General features: G+C 36.6%; 2 protein-coding genes across 3 annotated transcripts in view; one reads left to right on the top strand and one right to left on the bottom strand.

Moving 5' to 3' along the window:
- The window catches only part of LOC107017879 (protein CHROMATIN REMODELING 20), a 45,654-nt gene extending 39,661 nt beyond the window's left edge, over positions 1-5,993 (top strand). The window contains exons 20-25 of one of the 2 annotated variants that reach the window (XM_015218160.2): positions 266-324; positions 534-757; positions 2,762-2,965; positions 3,050-3,128; positions 3,208-3,476; positions 5,299-5,993. In XM_015218160.2, the coding sequence (XP_015073646.1) occupies positions 266-324; positions 534-757; positions 2,762-2,965; positions 3,050-3,128; positions 3,208-3,476; positions 5,299-5,704 (1,241 nt within the window). In that variant the 3' untranslated portion in view covers positions 5,705-5,993. Of the gene's footprint in view, positions 1-256; positions 325-533; positions 758-2,761; positions 2,966-3,049; positions 3,129-3,207; positions 3,477-5,298 lie in introns of both variants that reach the window. The other variant, XM_015218158.2, reaches the window with a different exon arrangement.
- A 487-nt stretch (positions 5,994-6,480) lies between these two features.
- LOC107016007 lies at positions 6,481-9,441 on the bottom strand. The gene is made up of 2 exons (XM_015216478.2): positions 8,955-9,441; positions 6,481-8,328 (listed from the first exon to the last, which is right to left on the bottom strand). Exons 1-2 carry the CDS (start codon positions 9,058-9,060, stop codon positions 6,746-6,748), a joined length of 1,689 nt encoding a protein of 562 aa, XP_015071964.1. The 5' UTR covers positions 9,061-9,441; the 3' UTR covers positions 6,481-6,745.
- Between the last annotated feature and the right edge of the window lie 8,602 nt (positions 9,442-18,043).

Here is an 18,043-nt window from a genome sequence, read left to right as displayed (position 1 = left end):
AAGTATATCAACTGCATGATGTATTGAATTCGCGTACAATGTCTGCAAGTAACCAACACTTGTGGAAATATTTCACCTGCTCCTGTTCTGATGCCAGGAGCCATGTCTGGCTTCTATAACCTTTTTTTCTGTGGCCTGATTTAAGTGAGTTCAGGATAATAAATAACATTGGGTTGTATTAAGCGTTTCCATTAATATGTTATTGAAATGACAACTAGCCTATTTTCATTATCACATATAAATATCTGTTTGTCAGTTTCTGCAGAGAAGACGAATAGCAACAATGAAGCTCTCAAAAAAAATCATAATGGCTTCCTCCATGGGGTATACTCTTGCTCCAATTTGCTAACTTTTGTAATTTTGCTGGTATGGTTAATTGGTGGATGTGCAGGGAACTCTTGCCATCTATCTGTAGTAGATACACTTCTTTTGTATCTACATTCTACAATTCATGTTATACGTGGTGATTGTTCCTTTTTTCTTTTTTTTTTGACGTGTCATTAGTTTCCCAGCTCACTGTTTCTGTTTTGCAGGATTGGTGGAGTGATCTTCTAGATAATAATTGCAAAGAAGTTGATTATAGTGGCAAAATGGTTTTGCTACTCGACATCCTGACAATGAGCTCTAATGTTGGTGACAAAGCACTCGTGTTTAGTCAGAGCTTGTCAACCCTAGATCTCATTGAACAATACCTTTCAAAACTAACGCGCCCAGGGAAAAAGGGGAAGTACTGGAAACGGCGGAAAGACTGGTACAGGTGTGTATACCCTGTTTAAATTATTTTGGACATTGATCTTTCTCAAAAAAAAACTATTTTGGATGATGAAGAAAATTACCTCATTGTTGCTATTGTTAATACTTGAGTACATGTTTTACTGTTTCTCTTTAGCATTTGTTACACTGTGTGATTCAACACGTTACCTTGCATAAGAGCCTTGTTCCCTTTTTCTGATGGGCCATACTTGTGAATATCTTCTAACGAAGGGTGGTGGTGAGATTTTTACCCAAGACCTCAGCCTACTCTTGTACCATGTTGAAGTGTGTGACCATCTCATTATAACACTTGGAGCTATTATGAGCACACTTTTATTTGCTTACTATGTTTTCAACACGTCCTTTCAAATACAAGACTTTAATTTTTATTGATGGGTGGAAATGGAACTTGAACTCTTGATATTTGCCTGTTTGTATATCACATTGAAAAAGTGGACCTTAAGCTTAACCATCCTCAAAAGCCAGTTCATGTGGTGAGGATTGCCCAAGAACATTTAAAGAGACAAATGTCCACTCTCCAATCAATGTGGGGCAATTTAACATCATATTGTATACGAATGCCTGTGATCTGGAGCTTGGATAACATAATATGAAGTCCAACATTAGGAATACAATAATATGAAAGGTTCTGCCTCTAATTCAACTCATGATGTAGGATTGTCAAATACCAAGACTAGGATCTCATCCTGCTATAATATTATGGTAAAGTGTCTTCGTCTTATCTAAAAGCTTGACATGTTAGAGGGGCACACATTTATTTACCAGAAGTATCTTCTAACAACCTTGGTGCGGGAACCATCCTTGTTGTTGCATTTCTTATAAATATCTCACAATATATCATTTGAAAGATACAATTCTTGCAAATTTCATCGTCTTCATAAGAACATTTGACCTATTTTTAGAGTGATTCCAATCATCTAGTCAAAGAAAAAAAGTAATATTTCCCCAGTCAACAATGGAAAGAAAACAAGCCCACTGATTCACATATTATGCGGCACACACTTCTCATATTTCAGAGATTGTCGTTATAATTACTAGCTACCCAAGCGCACTCTCAAAAAAGTATATATAGTTGTCTACTAATCTTGTTAGTTTTACGTATTAGTTTAGCTTTTCTTATTCATCACATGAGCTCTTTAGGGACGGATCTCTTCCTTCTGGTTATGGTAGAATGGAACACAAAATAATTGGTGCACTGAACATTAATAAATAAGTAAATTTATTTTAAAAGTTGTCTTATTGAAACTGTCCTCAAAATTCCATCTAAACTAAAATTGCAACATTTCTTCTTTACTCGCACTATTCCACAGAAGATTTAAAAATGATTAGAATAGAGTGTTCCACTTGTTGTCTCCTTGTATGGTTTTGGTTCGTCCTCGTATCATTAGCTAGTTTTTGGGGTTGAGTTAGGCACAAAGTCCATTTCTTATAATAGATCGAACTCATATTCTGTTGTCCGTGCTCTAGAAATCCAGTCTTTGACGTGTTGGGGATGTTAAGCGTCCCACATTCGTGGAGGGAATTGATTATTTCCTTATATAGCACTAGTCAATTCTCATATTCACAGCGTAATTTTTGGGCTCGAGTTAGACCCAAGGTCCATTTGTCATCAAATATTACACCAGATTTTGTACTGCATCTTCGTCAAAGTTTTTCCAGTTTTGATGGTCAGGAAGCCCTACATCGTCACTCTTTTTGGAAAGAGAGAAGGTTACAACAAGGGAAAGTAGATGAACTTGTAGACTTCTTAGGTGCCTTGTAAATCTAGATTCTGACTTACTCCTTTGTGTAAAATATTTTCGGAAGCGGCAAGCGTTCCTTAATGCTGAGGAATGTAATAGTACGAATTGTCAAAAGAAATTACATAAGGGATATAGTGGTGAATGCTATTTTGCTCAATTGTTTCTGCTGATGTGGTTTGACTTCATTTTCTTGCTTTCACTAACTGTGTTATTGAGAGTTTTTGGTCTCCAATTTTGGATAATAGGATTGATGGAAGAACAGAATCATCTGAAAGGCAGAAACTTGTTGACTGTTTTAACAGTCCATTGAATAGAAGGGTTAAGTGCGTACTGATATCTACTAGAGCTGGATCTCTTGGTATCAATCTTTATGCTGCCAACCGTGTAATTATAGTTGATGGCTCTTGGAATCCAACTCATGATCTTCAAGCTATATACCGAGCTTGGAGGTGTGTCTTCCAAATTTGCTCATTAACAAACACCCAGGTTCCATTAGAATATTTATTTAGCCTGAATGCTTTGTATGGTTCTAGGTATGGTCAAACGAAACCTGTTTTTGCTTACCGTTTGCTGGCACATGGAACGATGGAGGAAAAGATATACAAGCGCCAGGTAAAAGAAAGAATCCAGAATCAGCTCATGTCAGAATAGCTTTTATTTCTCGAATTATTTAAGTGGATGATTTAAGCAGGTAACAAAGGAAGGTCTTGCAGCACGGGTGGTTGATAGGCAACAAGTACATAGAACTATATCTAAAGAGGAAATGTTGCACCTTTTTGAATTCGGAGATGACGAAAGCTGTGATATACCTCTGGAATTGAAGCAAGTTAGAGAACATGCTGGTGAAGCAAACACAAATATAAATGTTGGAAGTGTTCAGAAACAAAAATTAACCTTTCCAAATGGAAGTTCTTCTTCTGACAAGCTAATGCAAAGTTTGATTGACAGGCATCATCCGCGGTACGATGTTCTTTTCTTGCTTCGTTGTGTTCAATAATTTCTTCAGAACATAACTTCTGTTGTTTTCAATGTGTTTTGGAAGTCTTGTGCAATCAGTTTGTGTTCTGAGATTTTTCAATTATACATTTTCATTAAACTATATATAGCTGAGTGTTCTAATTAATAGTGTAATAGTTTGCGTGCTTTAGACTTCATAGGAGAAAATATCCAGAACCTGTGGGGGTGACTGATTTGCTATAATCGGAAAAAGCCAATTGTTTTTATTTGTCTAGGTCTGTTTAAGTATGCTCGGTTCCTTTCTCTAAGTGAGTACGTGTGTTGATATTTAAAGAATTATGCAGAAAGAAACAGTAACGAAGTACTTTTTTCCCTTCAAAAAAAGAACAACCAAAAAAACTTTGTTCCTGTTACTTTCTCTGCATAATTATTATTCGCTTAAATAAAAGGGTGTCTGTAAGTTCTTTCATAGCTTCCTTCATTGTTCTTAAAATCACCTTGTTGATCTGTCAATGCTGAATGAGACTGGTTGTTTCTGTTCTCATGTCGGTTGTTGTCTGATGTCAGTCTTGCACCAGCTGAGTCACGAACTAAACAAAAACAATCCACCAGCTGGAGTTAGATGATATTACTGTCATCACTTCTAGAAACCTTGTTTCGATATATCCATCTTTCCAGATTGAAAAGAGTATCTACCAGCTGATTTCTTGGTTGACCTGGATTACTTATTCCTTTTTTAGTGTCTGATAAACCCCTGCGTACCTTAAGATCTGTTGTGATATGTAAGTTATCCGGGCATTGGTGCCCCTGCTTAACCTATGAAAAAGAAATGAACGATTCTACGGAGCACCTACTTCTCATATTTTGAGCTCATAATGCTCTAGAAGTTTTCGAGCAAATGCCTTTTGTTTTCAGCGATTCTCCGTACCTTAAGATCTGTTGTGATATGTAAGTTATCCGGGCATTGGTGCCCCTGCTTAACCTATAAAAAAAGATGAACAATTCTACGGAGCACCTACTTTTTGAGCTCATAATGCTCTAGAAGTTTTCGAGCAAATGCCTTTTGTTTTCAGCGATTCTCCATATTTTACTTCTATTATTTCCATACTGATTTTTGCAGTTCTTCCTTCGGTACTGAAGCTGACAAGTTGACTCTATATTTCCTTTAGAACCAAGTATACCACCTATTAATCCAAGTATTAGCTCTATCTTAGAATGACTTTTTTTTTTTATTTGTGTTAATATGATGTGTCGATTCTTCTCCTCTTTTCTGTTTTTTACTTTCTTTAGGTGTTCTCTTTTTAATAATCTAGTGGTTAGTAGTTAAAACCATAACCTGCAGTGTCTTTTGGGTTAGAAGACATCCCTGCTTATGTATTTGTCTGGATGTTTTTTTAGCAACTCATTCAAGCTTAGATTTTTTTCTGGGTGTGCTTGGAGCCTGTTTGGATTGGCTTATTGAAAGTGCTTTTAAGCCTAAATAGCTTTTAAGCACTTCTGGAGTATTTTGGGTAAATTAAAGTAGTTCTTATAAGCACTTGGTTTGAAGCTAAAATGATAAAAATAAGCGATAAGTTAGACTTTTAAGCACTTCAGAGTGTTTGGGTAAATTATAGAAGTGCTTATAAGCGCTTGGTTTTTAAGCTAAAATGATAAAATAAGCCCAAGTTATAAGTTAGGATATCTAACTTATGACTGGCTTACAAGTCAAAAGCCGATCCAAACAGAGTCTTAGTCTGTTGTGGAAACTCATTTTAGTTGTTAAATTATTATTTACTTTATCAATAGAAGAACAATGTTTCTAAGAATTTAGTAATTTCTTCAGGTGGATTGCGAATTATCATGAACATGAAAGTCTCCTGCAAGAGAATGAAGATGAAAAGCTATCAAAAGAAGAGCAGGAAATGGCGTGGGAAGTGTATCGGAGATCTATTGAATGGGAAGAGAGGCGAGTTTCGCCTGATGAACCTGTTGAACAGCAGCATATCTCTACCACTGAATCATTGTCAAAGCAAAAGCCATTTGTTCCCAGGGCCACCGTTTTTCCGCCAGCGGACCGTAATCTTGTATTTGCAGTGGGGAGTTCTAGATGCCGTTTGGTGCATAGGAAGTGCACAAAGCTATCACATTTGCTTACTCTTAGAAGTCAAGGCACAAAGTGGGGTTGCAGCACCGTTTGCGGGGAGTGTGCTCAAGAGATCAAGTGGGAGGGTGTTAGATCAGCAAAGTGATGCCATCCATGTATTTATATTATAGTTCAGCCTTTTTTGGGGCGATTCAATACACTGTGAGGGCTTGGTAAACATTCAGTTTTAGGTTTCAGCCATGACTTGAGAAAACAATATACTCATTTTGGGGTAAGGGAGATGGAAATGTTCTTCTGAGATTTGGCTCTTTGTTAAGTGAAACTGTTGTCATCATTTGTATTTTGAAAAATGCAGAGGGATATCTCTTTTGTCTGAACTGCTACCTCATATTGCAAAGAAGGAAATCCCTCTTTTTTCTGCTGGATGCCCATCATAATTTGTCCAAGATTTACTATTCGGTTATTGTTGACTAATTTATCTTTAATTGCATCCACAACACTCTGATTAGTTGTGCATATTTTTTTAATACAAAAATTTCAGTATTGCTGGTTTATGTTAAAATAAATCTTGAGCGGTGACTCGAAAGATTGTCTCTTAGGGGTTGTTTGGTAGAGGGGCTGTTTGGTAGATTGGTAGAGGGGCTGTTTGGTAGAGTGTATTAGAAGAAATAATGTATGCATTGGCTAAACACATTTATGTATTAGTAGTATCTTATTTGGTACACTTTTTTTTCCTATGATTATTTTATACACTCTTTATCATGTATTGAGGGATATACTACTAACACATGAAAGTTCATGGTATTAGTAGTGCAAAGAGGATTTAATACAAGCATTGTTATCTCCATTTTATTTTGTTTTGACATCTTTTTCATTAGATTTGTAGAGGGTATTTCTGTATAAAAATATTTTAAATGAAAATCATACAATACTGCACACTATTTTTAATATATCAAACCAGACAATGCATAAGAACACTATTTATCATATTCTTCTACGTTCTACCAAACAAGCTCTAATTCGTTGATACTGTCTATCATGAAAAATTTATGATTGTTTGTACAATTTATTACGTAGAATTGGATACAGATGCAGAAGAAAGGTTTTCATTTGAACCCCCCTAACTGCAGTGTACATCAAATGGTTGCCAAGTGCATTTTGGACATGAGCAGCTATGTCAAACCACCTACCATCTTTCATCCCCCAACCAATTGTCCTTTTCCTTTGGTCCTGTTGGCCCTGCTTCACCATAAAGTTCAGTTGGAAATAGCTCAATGAAACTTTCCACTGAAAATCTCATGAAAAAAGGAAGATGCTTGATTATTTTTTCCACTTCTGATCGTCCGTCGTATATGATGGTTGGACCCCATTCTCTCATATACTGCAACCATGGTGGTTCTGCAACAACTCCCTCTCCAAGGTACTCGGCAGCTACAATTTCATATTTGCTGCTAGAGTCCACATAGTACTTGCTACGGGCACAATCGTTTCTCAGTCCAAAACCGAGTTTAGAAGAGCCTTGAAGATAGCAGCCAGGATGTGGGAAACTCGCGTGGCCATATTTCGATGCATATACAATTGGCTTGTTACCCTCTATGAACTCCAATTTGCAGGCATCTACCCATTCACCACCACTATGTTCTGAGAAATACACACTCCAGAGCTCACCAGAAAAGTTGCTGATACGGAGTGTGTAGTGCTCCCAATCACCGACATGCTCTCCTACTTTATTCAAAGTAAAACTCAATAATCCAATCTTGACAGTAGCCGGTCCATTGAAAGGACAGAATATCCACATTGCAATATCTGTGAAGATTCCCCCTATCGATGGTTTGACATGAACATAGAGCTCTGCACTCTCGATATTCCCACATTTGACACTGGTTCTATTTGCATCATCTTTATTTGGCAAATCAAGCCAATATTGACCATCGTTTAACCCTCCTGCAGGCAAGTTTGAGCCTTTTGAGTTGATGACTGTACCATTATTCCTTCCGTCTTTGTAAAGGAGAGCTCCATTCATGAAGAACCATGGAACTGAGGAAGGCAAATAAATTTCATCTGGATGGAGATACATTGTTGGTCCATAGTGCTTGATGAGGGCATGGATCTGCTCGAGATTGGGCATTGCGTGTAGAGAGGAGTCGAGATTTTTCAAGCATGCAATATCAAGCTCATCTCCAGAACTGAAGTTTGTACTACCGAAGAACGTCCCAGCAGAAACCCCTGCACAAAGCATGCCCCTCTTGCACGGTCTAGTTTTCCAAACTTGAAATTGTTTCCTTTGGAAAAAGGAATCTGAACTAAATATCATTTCAGAGGCCTCACAATTTTCCGTCAGGTCAGCTCGGACACATCTAACTTCATCAGGATCAGGTTCATTAGGCTCAACAGAAGCCAAACATCCTATCGATTTATAACCAACTGGTGCATTTGGCATCCAAATATAACCACCTCCATTGTATTGCGAGTCCGACCTCCAAATTAAAGTGTAATTCAGAGGCTTTTGAAGAGCTGGGAGCTTTGAAGCTGAATCTTGGACATTAGATAAGTCTTTGGCAACAAGAACATAACCAGTTATATGCTCACCATCTGGCTGACAGTAGTGACCAAGGATATAATATCCTTCTGGAATTCCATCCGGCTTATAAAACGAAACACAGTCCGATTTTCCAAACGATGAGCCGCAACCCCAAATTTTCTTAAATTTGGTGATTTGAACAACTTCAATTTCCCCTAAACATATTCTTCCTGTTCCAAATCCTTTGCCTACAAAAACAAAATATGCCCCATTAGCAAACTGAGCTTCTCTTTCTCTCAATTCACATACGTCCCACAAACAAGACACAACATTCTGAATAAGAAACAGTAACTACCACAAAATAATGGTAAGCAATGTCCGAGGAACAATACATAGAAACAGAAATCGAAATAGCTCTATCAAAGTTATCTAAATTTAGTCAAATTTGAAAGCTCTCAGAAAATCTAAAACAGTGAAACAAGTCACATCTCCCATTCCTAGCCAAACAATTGACCAAGTTGATGAATTTTCAAGAATAGAACACCATATTTGACCAAGTCTTTAAACAAAAAGTCAGCAGGAAATTACAAACAATAATCTTTTGTCCAAAATTCTTCTTCCCAATAAGGATTTTAAGAGGAAGTAGTAATTTCATTTTGTTGACCCTTTTGATCATAAATAAGCGTAACAGATATAAGTACACAAGATCAACTAAAGAATTATGTCTTATTCAAAAAACAACTGATCTTTCATCATATTCAACATGCACTGCAGACAGACACAAAGATCAAGACTGAAAAACAGGGATTTTATGAAAGAGAACAACAAAATGATAAAAATACAAAAAAAAACAACAAATTTGAAGAAGACATACCTTGAGGCCATTTAGGAATGGGTGAAGGCAAAGAAAATTTCTTTGATTCAACAACAGGGTAATAATCACATAAATTATCCCAACACCAACATTCCCTCCCTAACATTTTTTTCCCAATTACAACGCGAAAAATTGACAAACTTCAAAACCCACAAAAATATTATCAAGAATTTGATCACAGCTTATCAACTACACATAAAAATGATAGTTGGCAGATGGGGTTGGTCGATATAGCAGTCAAATGAAAAATCAAACTGTTTGACAAAGAAAACAAGAAAGAGAGAATTATTTCTGGTGAAGAGGTTGAGTAAGAAGAGATTAATGTATATATTTACAAGTTAGGGGCTGCTGCTGCTCCTTTTATCATATTATATTAACAATAATATAATGAGAAAAAGTAAAGTTGTTCTACTTGACATTGTTTGACATTTGCTTTTGTACCTCAAAGGAGGTGGCTGTAGCCAGGTTTGGGTCCCTGGGGATCGGTGGGAGATTAATTAATTAATTTATTTATTACTTTTATAACATGTCTTTAGTTCACTTTCTTTGTACTTATCAAGAAAAACAAATATCTATTCATCAATGTACTAGTTCATAAACATGTGTGTTGTACATATAGACCTAAGTCATTCAGGATCATTTAAAATTTTTCACACAATTCACTTGGATATCTTAATTGAAATTATTATTTATTGGATACTTTTATTTATATAAATTTGTTCCTATTAGACATTTTTGATAAGCAATTAAAAAATGTAAAGTGTATATGATATTTTCTCGAAAACATCACAAAATGATCAATAAAAAAATGGCATGGACCTCAAAAATTATAGAAAACAATTTTTAATTAAAAAAATTGTTTCAATTTTCAAATGTATTTTCTACCGATTCTACTACCAGCCCCATGCTAATCCCCCCTGCCGACCTTCTTTTCTTCTTTGTATTATTTTTTTTCAAATATCACAAAATTTGGTATCTTAATCAAATTATTTATAGATTCTTTTTCTTTAACAAAATATTTTTCATACCTAATACATGAGAGAAAGATATAAAGAGAGACTCGTACAAGAGTGATGAAGAAGCGGAGTTTGTTCATAGATAACCATTTCACAATCAATTGTAAAAGGGAAAGAAAAGATCCAAATTAATTTTATGGAATTCTCTGATATTACTTTTTATAAATTAAATAGATTATATTTTAATTTGAGTAGTAATGTTTGTTTGGAGGTTGTCAGATATGGAGTTGAACGGATCGTCGGCCATATTGTTGACTTTGATGTCCAAAAATCATCTTTCTTCTTTCTTTTTGCAAATACAATTAGTTGATTTTTTTTTTTTAAAAAAATAGATACAAAATGTAGTTTTTGAAATAAATTAGGTGGGGAAGGAGAAGACTAAAAGCAGGGAAAAGGGAGCGGCGTGGGGATTTTTTCTTTTGGGATTAAAAATTATTGTTTTTCTAAAATATTTAAAAAATTATTTTAATTATTTATAATGTCAGCTCTGAATGGAAGAAGAAAAAGAGTAAGTTTTTTTTTTTAATTCAGATTTTTTCACGCGCTAAAAGTGGGTGAAACTCACTTTTTTTTTTGCCATATCAACATTTTTTGTTTAATAAGTACACATTTTGAACAACTTAGGTGTTCCATAGGTACTAGCTTAAGTTAAGATGTCTAAATGAAATATGCGGATAACTTTAAGAGGCCGTAGATGACTCAAGCCTATATTTTAGGCCAAAGACCCCCTAAAAAGTTGGTAGCAAATTTCACTTAGATACCTTAACTGTCATACCCCAAGCCTACACCCTGGACATGGCTGGCACTCGAAGACCAATGCTGGCCTCGAATGGATCCTTGGACTGGCTTACTTAACTCAGCGGAAGACTTAACTCAATAAAACATTCGCATTTAATAACTGAAAGAATAATAAGTTGGGAAAAATGGAACTTAAGTCTCATAACAAAATATCTGAATACAAAGATGAGAGACTGAAAACTAACTATCTGACAGTCTATAAAGCCTTTATAATAAATAGGTATGTTGGGACAGTGTAACACCTCAAATGAGATTTAGTTGTAGCTAGAGCCTTACATGAGTGTCATGAGGTTATAAGGTCCTAAAATGGTCAATTATGGTGTTTAGAGGCATTACATAGGAGTTTGAGAGAGTTTGGAGGTGAAACGTCTAAGAACGTCTGAAAGATAGCCTTGAGACGTGCTAGCGTGCCTTAGTATGTTTCATGAGGTTTTAGATAGTGTTTTAGCTCAAATTGATAGGGATAGTTCCTAACATCTAGACGGACGTAATTGGGGTTGATATTTCAAGGCACGACTCCCCAAGGGCCTCGCATAAGGCCCTCAAAGAGGACCCCAACCATGGCCTATACAACGTCTGGGCAGTGTCAATCGACGAGGCAATCGACGTCTCGTGTGTTGGTTGATGCCCCGTCGATGGAGGGGCGTAGATTGACACTTAAACTCTTGAGTGAGAGGCTCCTTGGAGCAGTCTTTGACCAAGACAACGGTTTCCAGTACGGTCCGTCATCTGGTCGACGCCCCGCCGGTGGCCTTTCGTCGATGCAACCCGTATTTCATACAATTTACTGTTAAGTGAAGGGTGAATTGGGAAATTCACTCCACGTCCAAATAAATGCATGAGCGGTTAAATTAGGTGCTTTTATGTATTTTAGGAGTATTTCAACAATAAAGGACCCTCCTAGACTCTAGACTCAAAATCCAAACCTCTCTCTCACATTCGAATTGTCAAGAACACCATTAGAGAAGAAGAAGAATTAGGTGCTGCATCTTAGGACGATATCTCCAAGGATTCAAGCTAAGATAAAGGCTCTAATCTAAGGTATGTGAAACTTATTCATTCATGGATTCTTCCATCCATGAAGCCCCTTAGTTTCCCATAAATTGTGAATCGAAAGAACCCCAATCTAGTGAGGGTTGCGATTGCATTCTAGGTAAGGTGTGTTAGTGATCCCAACATACTGGGTAACATTCACTTATGTTTATATGATGATTATATGCTTTTTTCATGGTGAAGTATGGTAATTGAATTTGAAGGTTATCATGGTAATTTTAGGCCATTAGAGACTAGATGAAGGTTTTATATTAATCTTCTTAATTCAATTGTATTCTATGTTATTTGATCATGATTGAATCATCTAGATATGAATCGAACTAGGCTTAATTGATCTAGGTTGGTCTTGACTTGTAAAGCTTGAATTGAACCTATGTGATCATGCATACCTAGAATTACCTTTTAATAATCTAATTGAATGAACAAAGTATGAAACTGAAATAGATCATAATGAATTAAAAGGTAGTAATAGTTTATGGGCTGTTACGCCGTTGATATTAGGGATTTTGGGTTAAAGTCATGATGAGGATGATTGTGGTGATGTTTCCTTTCTCTTCTACACCTAGACATGAACATGATTAGGAGAAGCAAGTTCGGTCACATAGATGAACCCTAGGTTGACTTAAGAACCTAAAATGAATCATTGCATGGTTGACTAAGATTATCTTGAAGTTGAGTTATATGATTACTTCATGAGTAAGAAAATTGGTCAGACAAGACCAAGGCATGATAGCTTGAGATGTGAATCTCATGATAGCTTGAGATATAAATTCTCACGATAGCTTGTGATTTGAATTCTCACGATAACTAAAGATGTGATTCTCATGATAGTTTGAGATATGAATTCTCATGATAACATGAGGTGTGAATTCTCATGATATCTTGAGATAGTCGTCTCATGATAGCTTCAGATGGTAGGTCTCAAGGGTAGCTTTAGATGGTAAATCTCAAGGAGGCTTGAGTTGAAATACTCATGGTAGCTTGAGATGTTGAGTCTCATGGAAGCTTGAGTTGAATTACTCATGGTAGCTTGAGGTGATGAAATTCATGGTAGCTTGAGATGGAGGAAGTAAGTTCTCTCATGTTTAGCTTGGTCATGTGTTGCAAGGATGCTTGATCATGGTAGCTTGCGAATGGTGGTTCTCATGTTAGCTTGGGATGGAGTAAGCAAGATCTCCCATGATTAGCTTGGTCTTGTGTTGTAAGTTTACTTGATCATGTTTTCTTGACTTGGTTAGGCCAAAATCATTTCATGGTAGCTTTAAGGGAAAGGCCTATACTCTCCTAATATTAGCTTGACTTGCATTCAAGGTGCATTTCATGGTAGCTTGATTTGCATGCAAGGTGAATTTCATGTCATAGCTTGAGATTAGTTTCTCATGGTAGCTTAGGGTTAAGGATTCATGCTCCCCTATGATTAGCTTGCATTTACATGATTGGTTGCATGGTGGTTATGATGGTTGTATCCTTCCTTTAGTTAGCTTGGTTAGTATGTCGAGATGCATTCCATGGTAGTAGGTCTATTATGGTAGTATGTTGAGCTTAATAGACAAAGTTACAAGAAAAGTTATATTGGAGTAAGATAGTTTAGAGGAGTAGTTAGTATGGATGGTAATATGAGATGGTATCCATACATGACACAAGAATGACTTGAAGCTACCTATGACATTACCACTACATGATGTATGCTTAGGTAAAAAAGTGCTATTGTTACTTTCCATGACATGATTGACTTAATATGATAGTTACTTGTCAATATTAAGTAGGTCTATTAGATGAATCCTAAGATGATATGAATCAAGATAGGGTGACTTCAAGATATGCTTAGTGTGTGAGGTAGTATGGGATGTTTCACATGCATTGCACAAGTATGCTTTGGGGTGACCTAGGGGCATAGTTCTTATATGATATGATGAACTTAGGTATTAATTATGAAAGTGGACTATGATCAAGAATGACCAAAGAGATGTACTAGCTTTTGTAGTAGTCTGAGATGCTACCTTAGTCTTGCACTAGTATACTTGGAGGTGGCTTGTGAGTAGTTCATTTAAGTAAAAAGGACAATTATTTAAATATGAACTCTTATATACTTTATGATGTTGTATTATGCTTATGTTATTCATGTTATGCTTATGCTTTTCTCTCTTAAGATTATGTCTATTATTTACTAACCCTTTGAGATATCTTATGTTTTTAATGATAGTTTCCATACTTAGTACTTATCGTACTAACATATATTGCCTACATATTGTTCATGTAGGGTCTTGAGGATATTGAGTTGATTTCAAGGGAAAAGTTTTTAAGGCTTGAAAGAAAAGAAGATTGGTGAGTCCTCCTAGTATCTGAGGACATAACTACTACGTTGTTTTTTATATTCTTTCATGTTTAGAATTTTATGGACAGTGACACAAGACTATTGTACTCATGATGTCATAGATGGTTTTTGAGACATATGTTAGATGTTTTATGAAATGACTTCCACATTATATTTTGAAATAAAAGTTTAATTCCATTTACTTTTCATATATATGCAATGAATGATGTTCAAGGGCTTGTACAAGACCTCCGAGAGGTCAAGTACGCCATGTTGTGACCTAAGAATGCCCTAACTTCGAGGGTGTACATGCGGGTTGTGACAAAGTTGGTATCAAAGCAAAAGGTTATGAAATGGTCTTAGGATGTTTCAAAACCATGTCTAGTAGAGTCTTATTCATCGGTGTGAGTCGCAAAACTTCTATAAGTATGAGGCTATGGGATGCTAAGGAAAGTGTCACTTCTTTAATCTTAAAGTCGTGCCATGGAGTTTGGCTTGAGTAAGCCCTTCTTTTAATGTTTGCCTTTGATTTTGTAGGTTGTAACTAACACTAGGGATAATTATAGAAGGGAAGGAGAAGGGAATGGGGAGCAAGAGATTCCTCCCCAAGTATAAGGGCATGTGCCTACCCATGTGCAAGAACAAGTTCCTCCTCAAGTTCCTAATGACCCTCCAATAGGGAATGCTATGCTTGAGGAATTTAGGGCTTCTATGACTTTGTTGGCTCAAGACTTAACGGCCCAAGATAATAGGTGCGAGGTGGATACGACAAATCCTATAGGAGAAATGAGTGCTACTAGAGTAAGAAAGTTCTTGAGAATGAATCCACCGGAGTTCCATGACTCCAAAGTTGAGAAAAATCCGAATGGGTTTATTGATAAGGTGTATAAGGTTCTTGCAATCATGGGAGTGTATTCCATTGAAAAGGCGGAGTTGGCTGCCTATCAATTGAAAGATGTTGCCCAACTTTGGTATGAGCAATAAGAATATAGTAGACCTTTAAGAGCGGGCCCTATAGAGTGGGAGACTTTTAAGTTGGCTTTCCTTGATAGGTTCTTTCCTAGGGAATTGAGAGAGGCTAAGTTGGAGTAGTTCATAAACCTCAGGCAAGGTAGTTTGAGTGTCAAGGAGCTTTGAAGTTCACTCTTTTGTCTGAGTATGCTCCAAGTTTGGTGGCAAATCCTAGAGACTTGATGAATAGGTTCATGACAGGGGTTTCCGAACTAGTAGAAGAATAATGTTGTATGGCCATGCTTGTTTATGATATGGATATCTCCCGACTTATGGTGTTTTCTCAACAAATAGAACAATCCAAGATTAGGAAGGAGAAAAAGAGAATTAGCATGGACAAGGAGAGTTTCGATGGACATGGTTGTTCTAAGAATCGACAAAAGTTTTTTGCACAAGGTCATTTAGTGCTTCTACGTATGAGGATGAAAGGGTGTCTAACCCTAGACCTCAAGAGAGGAATGAGTATTCCAAACGTATTTTCCCTTGGTGTGGTAAGAAGCATGAGGGTAGGTGTTTGACTGGTAGTAATTCTTTCTATGGATATGGTGAGTGGTCATATGATGAGGATTTCCCTAAGGCAAGAACTAATGTGAGGGAAATCAAGATAATTGCTACCAATAGTGAGGAAGATGTTCCTAAAGCCAAGGCTAGGTTCTTTGCACTCAAATCCAAGGGTGATCAAGAGGGATCACCTCATGTCCCTTTCTGGTATGTGTTTCTTTATTAAATTATGAAAATTTCCAGAATTTCTTATGATTATTACTTGCTTTGTAGATTTTGGTGTTTCCTTATGATGAGGAGTTGATGTTATAAAGACATGTGTGGCTTGTTCCCAAGTGGGGGATAACGAGCCCTTTTCATAAGCCTTTATATGATTATATGTAGTGATGATTAGCTTAGAATTGAATTGTTTCCTTGATTTGAGTACGTGAATTTAGGTATAATGCATATAAGATGTGCTGCTAGTATATAATAGGTCCTTTAAAGGATTGCTTAATAGGGTGTCATTCAAGGACAATGTTTCCCAAGTGGGGGATATTGTAACACCTCAAATGAGATTTAGGTGTAGTTAGATCCCAACTTGAGTGTCATGAGGTTATAAGTTCCTAAAATGGTCAATTATGGTTTTTAGAGGCAGTATATATGCTTGAGAGAGTTTGAAGGTGAAACATCCAAGAACGCTTGGTGACATTTGAAAGATAACCTTGATACATGCTAGCGTGCCTTAATATGTTTCATGAGGATTTATGCAGTGTTTAAGCTCAAATTGATAGGGATACTTCCTAACATATAGAATGACGTAATTTGGGTCGGTATGTCAAGGCAAGACTCCCCAAGGGCCCCGCAAAAGTCCCTCAAAGAGGACCCCAACCATGGCCTAGACACTGCCTGGGCAGTGTCGATCGACGAGGCAATCGACGCATCGTGTGTTGGTTGATGCCCCGTCGATGGAGGGGAGTAGTTTGACACTTAAACTCCTGAGTGATAGGCTCCTTAGAGTAGTTTTTGACCAAGAAAATTGGTTGCCAGTATGCTCCGTCGTCTGTTGACATCCCGTATGTGGCCTTCCGTTGATGCAGCCAGCATTTCGCACAGTTCACTGTTAAGTGAAAGGGTGAATTTGGAAATTCACCCCACGTCTAAATAAATGAATGGGAGGTTAAATTAGGTGCTTTTAGGTATTTTAGGATTATTTAAATAATAAAATATCCTCCTAGACTCTAGACTCCAAATCAAAACCTCTCTCTCACATTAGAACTCTCAATAACACCATTAGAGGAGAAGAAGAATTGAGCAACACCTTAGGACGATTTCTCCAAGGATTCAAGCTAATATTAAGGCTCTAATCTAAGGTATGTGAAGCTTATTCAGTCATGGATTCTTCTATTCATGAAGCTCCCCTAGTATCCTTTCAATTGTAATCCAAAGAACCCCAATCTAGTGAGGGTTGTGATTGCATTGTGGGTAAGGTGTGTTTATGATCCCAATAGAGTGGGTAACATTTACTTATGTTTATGTAATGATTATATTCTGTTTTCATGGTGAATTATGGTAATTCAATTTGAAGGTGATCATAGTGATTTTAGGCCATTAGAGGCTAAATGAAGTTTTATATTAATATTCTTAATTCAATTGTATTCTATGCTATTTGATCATGATTGAATCACCTATCTATGAATTGAACTAAGATTAACTGATCTAGGTTGGTCTTGACTTGTAAAGATTGAATTGAACCTATGTGATCATGTATACCTAGAATTATCTTCTAATAATATAATAGGATGAAGAAAGTATGAAATTGAACATAGATCATAATGAATTACTGGTAATAATTTTTTATGGGTTATTATGCCATTGATGTTAGGGCTTTGGGGGATAGAGTCATGATGAGGATGATTGTGGTGATGTATCCTTTCTCTTCTACACCTAGACATGAACATGATTAGGAGAAGCAAGTTCTCTCACATACACGAACCCTACGTTGACTTAAGAACCTAAAATGAATCAATACATGGTTGACTAATTTTATCTTGAAGATGAGTTGTATGATCATTTCATGAGTAAGAGACTTTGTGAGACAAGACTAAGACAAGATAACTTGAGATGTGAATCACATGATAGCTTGAGATATGAATTTTCATGATAGATTGAGATGTGAATCTTATGATAGCGTGAGATATGCATTCTCATGATAGCTTGAGATGGTGGTCTCATGATAGCTTGAGATGGTAGGTCTCAAGGGTAGCTTGAGATAATAAATCTCAAGGAGGCTTGAGTTGAAATACTCATGGTAGATTGAGATGTTGAGTCTCATGGAAGCTTGAGTTAAATTACTCATGGTAGCTTGAGGTGATGAACTTCATGGTAGCTTGATATGGAGAAAGTAATCTCTCTCA

Source organism: Solanum pennellii, chromosome 4 (assembly GCF_001406875.1).
Source record: "Solanum pennellii chromosome 4, SPENNV200".
Lineage (NCBI taxonomy): Eukaryota > Viridiplantae > Streptophyta > Magnoliopsida > Solanales > Solanaceae > Solanum > Solanum pennellii.
The sequence above is the reverse complement of the archived record's forward strand: the minus strand, read 5'-3'. Positions and strand labels throughout refer to the sequence as shown.

What these genes read in the sequence shown, in the direction of transcription:
- LOC107016007 (XM_015216478.2), bottom strand. Translation starts at nt 9,060, where the DNA reads ATGTTAGGGAGGGAATGTTGGTGTTGGGATAATTTATGTGATTATTAC. An exon ending in CATTCCTAAATGGCCTCAAG is followed by an intron (nt 8,329 to 8,954) that starts GTATGTCTTCTT and finishes TTGTTTTTGTAG; the next exon opens with GCAAAGGATTTGGAACAGGA.